The 5,350-nt window shown below is 45.5% G+C and overlaps 1 protein-coding gene across 1 annotated transcript; it reads right to left on the reverse strand.

The window, feature by feature from the left end:
- Positions 1 to 776: 776 nt before the first annotated feature.
- LOC147975799 (uncharacterized) lies at positions 777 to 1,452 on the reverse strand. Its single transcript, XM_087519679.1, has 2 exons — positions 1,287 to 1,452; positions 777 to 1,207 (listed from the first exon to the last, which is right to left on the reverse strand). The coding sequence occupies exons 1-2, from the start codon at positions 1,450 to 1,452 to the stop codon at positions 777 to 779; spliced, it is 597 nt and encodes a 198-aa protein (XP_087375805.1).
- Between the last annotated feature and the right edge of the window lie 3,898 nt (positions 1,453 to 5,350).

Genomic DNA, 5,350 nt, shown 5'->3' on the forward strand with positions numbered 1-5,350 from the left:
TCAATGCTTAGTTGTTAGTACATGATCAATTTTAAACCGGCAGTAGGTTGCTCCGGTATGGTTTTGACTAGATGTCACCAGCATTATACGAACAAATCAGCGGCTATTATAACCCAGTATGGTTTTTATATGAACCGGCAAGAGGGCAAGGAGTCATCAACACTCCGGATTGGTGTTTTTCACCTTTACCATACAAGCAGTTGGTCAGCCAACAAGGTATGTCACAGATATCATCTATTTTATCTAGATAATACAAATCTTTACTATCCCTCCAAGTTATGTATATATTTTTGGGCATCATGACCCGTCCAGTGGTAAACCACTAGGACACTTTCAAGTTCTTATATGCAGGAATGCAAATCATAATGGACTATGCATTAATAGATGCCAAAAGCGGAACAAGTTTTCAAGGTATCAAGCAAAACAAACATGCTCGATGGCATGGCAGATAAAGGTGTTCCTGCTATCCTATTACATGGCGCTTCAAACGGCCCAAATTGAATAATTGTTTTCAAGAAGTGGCAGACTGTAACTGATAAACCGGCCGCCGGTTTAGGATTCCTCATCGGGCCGGCTTGACGATTGAGGATCATCTTGCGCGTTCACATTCTCCTCATCCCTCCCCAGATGCTGGAAATCAACCGTTGACCAATAGATTCCGGTTAAAGCTTGAAAAATGGCCTCTTCATGGAAATGGCTGGAGGGGTAAATGTCAGGAGCGTAAGTATGCTTACGGATTGGAGCACAAGATCTTCAACATTATGGATCACCGCGGGCTATCTTCTTCCTTCAGCATCATAAACCGGTTGGAAATGAGATAAATCCGTGTCCTCTGCCAGTTTGCTTGCTATTGGTCGCATCTCCTTTGTCAGCCTTCCAAGATCATCATTATTAAAGTCTGAGCCGTCTTCTTTCACACCAGGATACCCTTTGATGATATCTGCCTGTTCAAGATCCGGAATCCATGCCTTGGCCCGGATTAGCACGGTCAGCGCTCCTGATCTTGCTGCTGATCTCTTCAGTTTGTTGATCCGGGCAGGTAGCATGGCCAGCTTTTCAATAGTTTCCTTTATCAGCGATGGCGGAGGCTTGTTATAAGCTACAGTGCAAATGGCTCGCTGGGATCTAGAGAACAGCTGCTCTATCAAGGTGTAGGCCGCTCTAAGTTTCATCCGCATGTCAGAGCCCAGATGAGCAATGCGGGTCCCTGTCATGGTTTAGCATCAGTAAACCGGTCATTGATAAAGATCTTATGAATTAGACAAACTACACGAGGAGGTATTTACCAAACACAGTGGATGTCATGGCGTTAATCTGCCGCTTCAAGCCGGTCAGTTCGTCAACCACCGGCTTCAGGGTTGTCTCTGCGTCCTTGGCTTTCTTGGTTAAAGTGGCCCTTTCTGTCTCCCAGTCTGCACGCTCTTTGTTAAAGGTTTCTTTCAGCTTCTCCATAGCTACTAAGGCATTGGTCAGCTCTTCTTTGTCTTTGGAAGCCTCTGCTTGTTGAGATTTTACATTCTCTTGAAGGTCTGCGGTTTGAGCATCCTTCTTATTCATCTCACCGTACAAAGATGAGATATATCATCAAAACAGGTTATGAAGTACCAAGCGTATAACAAGTTATGCACTTTGTACTTGGGGGCTAATGCCTATTTCCTCTATTGTCAACATATTTTTCACAAGTCTCAAGTACAATGCAAGCATTATCCTTAACACTTGGGGGGCTAATGTACATCTGTTCAAAGCCGACGCATTGATTCAAGACCTGGTTTACCTCGCAAAGCTAAACCTGCCCTTGGGGGCTACGCAGGCGAAAAATTACAGGAATACAATGATCACATCTGATTTACTTCAAAAGATCAGTTGGTATATTGAGGACAAGTTTGTAAGAGTTAAGGTATTATACAGTCCCGGTTATGATTGCCATCATAAACCGACCCTTGGGGGCTACTTGGGTTGATGCTTGTACTTTGGATTCAAGAAAGGAAAGTGATCAAAATACTTCATAGCGCTCTTTCATTAGGTTCACCAAACCGGCTTCATAATCACGGTTTGAGTGCAAACGGTTTAGAAAACCGGAGTGGAGTTCTTGAGCGCTGAGATGGGCGTAGGTTGACAAGTCAGTGCTCCATTTGCCTTTTTCCATGGCAGCACGCTCTTCCTTGGCACTATGTTTGGCCAAGATTACAAGATGGCCAGGAGAGGTGTGACCAATACCAGTAATGATAACCTCGCCTTCTTTGTCTCCAGCAGAATTTTTTTGGAGTTGATGGAGTGTTAGTAGCTCTCACCGAACTAGAAGACTTATCATCAGCCCGGATTGGATCTGCCGGTTCAGCATCAGGCACAGCAATGTCAACTTCTGGTTGTTCATCAATATTGTGATCTTGAGGGGGTGGTTCATCAAAAGTAGCTTCAGGATTTGGACCCTCTGGTTCAACCATTTGCTCCGGTTCAAGAACCACCTGGTCTTCAGGGGGATTGTTCACCCGAGCCTTTTTGCTGGGTCTGGCTTTGGCTCTATAACAGAAAAAGTTGCGAAAGTTAAGCATATCACAAAAAGTATGAAACATCAAAAGAAAGGGTTGAAGTACTTACCCAGCTATGGTTTTGAGAGGAGGGAGTTGGGTCGCTGTTGACTCGCCAGAGGATGAAGGAGGTGTCACCTGATAATTCAAATCAGACGGATTAAGAGGTTGTCGGAAATAGTCTTCCTTGGGATAAGAAGGGTCAGAAGTAGGTGAGACCTCAAATCGGCATTTCCAAAACAGAGTGTCCGGTAAACCGGTCGAAGTAACCTTTTGGCCACTGTGCCGGGTTGTACGGTGAGCCTCGTGCTGCAGCTTCTTCAAAATAAACGTTGGATCCAAATGAGCAAGACGGTGTGAGAACCTTACTTTCCGGACCGCTTGACGGATTTTTTGTGTTGGCAGAGAGTCTGAACTGGAGGAAAGGATAATTACCTCCACAACGTCAGCTTAGCTGCCCTCCACGTCCTCCTGATAAGTATCATTGTCAATGAGATGCATGAAAAGTGAACCAAGTGAATCAAGTTCTACCTCAACTTCCAGTTCATCCGTGTCGTCATCTAGTTCCATATTGATGCGCTCAGCTGCCTTCCGCTTTGAGGTTTTCTTGATGGCTTTTGTTTTAGGACGGGAAGGTTTTGCCACTTTCTCCTGAGGCTTCCTTTTCTAGAACGGATCATCACCGTATTTCAAAGAGGGGCAAAGGATATTCATAGCTTGTATAGCACAAGGATATCAAGTGTAAAGTGGAAGATAATACTTACAGCAGGCGGTTTGTTCTTCGTATAAAAGGGGTTTAATCAGGTTTGGCGACAGACAACTTCTGATTCATTCAATATCTTTTTGACAGACTCTATTACTTCTTCGTCTGTTAGCTGAATGTTGATATGGCGTTGGGAATCTTCTACATTGTCAGTATACTCGCACATTAAACCGGTGCGGAGACTTAATGGCAGGATGCTCCAGGATATCCAGCAACGAACAAAGTCGACACCTGATAAACCGTTGGACATAAAGGCTCGGAGCTTGGCGAGTTGAGGGGCATATGAGGCCCGTTCCTGGGCACTGAGACGTTGCGGCAGTGAATGAGTATTGGCGAGCCGGTGAGCACGGTAACCCGGCAGAGGGTTCTCATCTTCAGGGGAGGTGTCTTTACAATAGAACCAAGTTTGGTTCCAGTCTTTGGGGTGACTGTGCAGCTTAGCATGAGGAAGTTCAACTTATTTCCTTTCTGAATGGAGACGCCGCCAAGTTTAGTGCTGGGACCGTCGACGAATTCAGTATGCAAGTTCAGATGAAAGAAGTCTCGGAACAACTCAACCATTGGCTCTTCGTGTAAGTACACTTCACAGAAGGCTTGGAAGTTGCATATATTGGATACCGAGTTGGGTCAAATATCTTGAGGGTGGAGCTGAAAACTGGCAAGTACATCCCACAAAAACTTTGACCCGGGCGGTTTGAAGCCACGGCCTATGTGATCAACAAATACCACTACTTCACCCTGCTTGGGAGTAGGAGGGTTCTCCGGTCCAGGAACTCGCCATCGGATCTCACTCTTTTTTGGTAAGGTACCAATTTTGACCATTCCATTAAGCTGCTCCTCGGTAACCCGGGAGGGAGCCCAGTTGCAGGCATAAAACTGCTTGGCCATTGCAAGTGAAAAGCTGAAAAGAGGTACCGGTTTAACAATTCATTCATGGTGGTGCATAAGGTGTAATGGGATAAAGAAATCCAAGTATATAAATTTCGTAAACAGGAGGCTGATACAATAATGAATGACAAAGCGGTAAATGGAACAAAGGTATACGCATACTGTTAAGCCGGAGTATGACAACGGAGATAAAGGGATTGCCAGTTTACAAGGGGACTAATGGTATGTGATAGATTGCTTTCTACAAAGGAAACCCGAGGCAGATCTACAAAGGAGGAAAGCTAAGGACTCACAGCGGCTGTTGAAGCAGCGAAGGTACGCCATGGCTCTTTGGTGCAACCAGGTTGATGCAGCGGCCAACGGAGAGGCGGAGGCGAAGCTCGGCGACGGTGGCGGCGCTCGGTTGCAGAGGCGTCGCAAGGAGGAAGAAGAAGCAAAGGAGACGAAGGGGGAAAAGGGAATGGCCCTTGGTCCTATTTATAAGGCAAACCGATAAATGACAAGTGCGTGAATCAAGGAGCTTAAAATGGATAGTTAATAAGGATGTCGCCTCGATGGTTGGATATTCATTAATGAAGGGTATCTCCGGCTTCAACGAATAGATGCGTCATGGCGGTTTACTACGGATCTAAAGGATGACATCATGACGGTTTACCACATCTATATGACGTCATGGTGGTTTACTACAGATCTAAAGTATTGAAGATTGACATGAACAAGTTCAAATCAATCTGGGGCCTAATGTTGGGGATATGACTACTGGAGGTAAACCGGCTAGGAGTGGCTGGGTTAACTCCATGAATATAGAAGCCCTTGAAGACATGCGGATGGTGGCGCTTTACGAAGGCCCAAGGCCCAAATGCGAGTTAAGGCCTGTAGATGTAAACCAACTCTTTCATGTAACTTGTATTGTAAGTTCGAAGTAATAGAGATCGAGCCGGACACGTTTATGATCTGGCCTCGGGACTATGTAAACCGGCGGGCGTCAACCTAAGTATATAAATGGACAACCCGACAACGGTTTAGGGATAACAGACAACAACTCGAGAGCCAGGCAAAGAGGATTCGCTCCCTGGTCATCGAAACCCTAGCAATACCAATCACAACTAGATGTAGGCTCTTACCTTCATCGAAGGGGCCGAACTAGTATAAAATCCCTCGTGTCCCTTGT

The sequence above is a fragment of the Triticum urartu genome, chromosome 4A (assembly GCF_056163025.1).
Source record: "Triticum urartu cultivar PI428250 chromosome 4A, HENAU_Tu73, whole genome shotgun sequence".
In the NCBI taxonomy this organism is placed as follows: domain Eukaryota; kingdom Viridiplantae; phylum Streptophyta; class Magnoliopsida; order Poales; family Poaceae; genus Triticum; species Triticum urartu.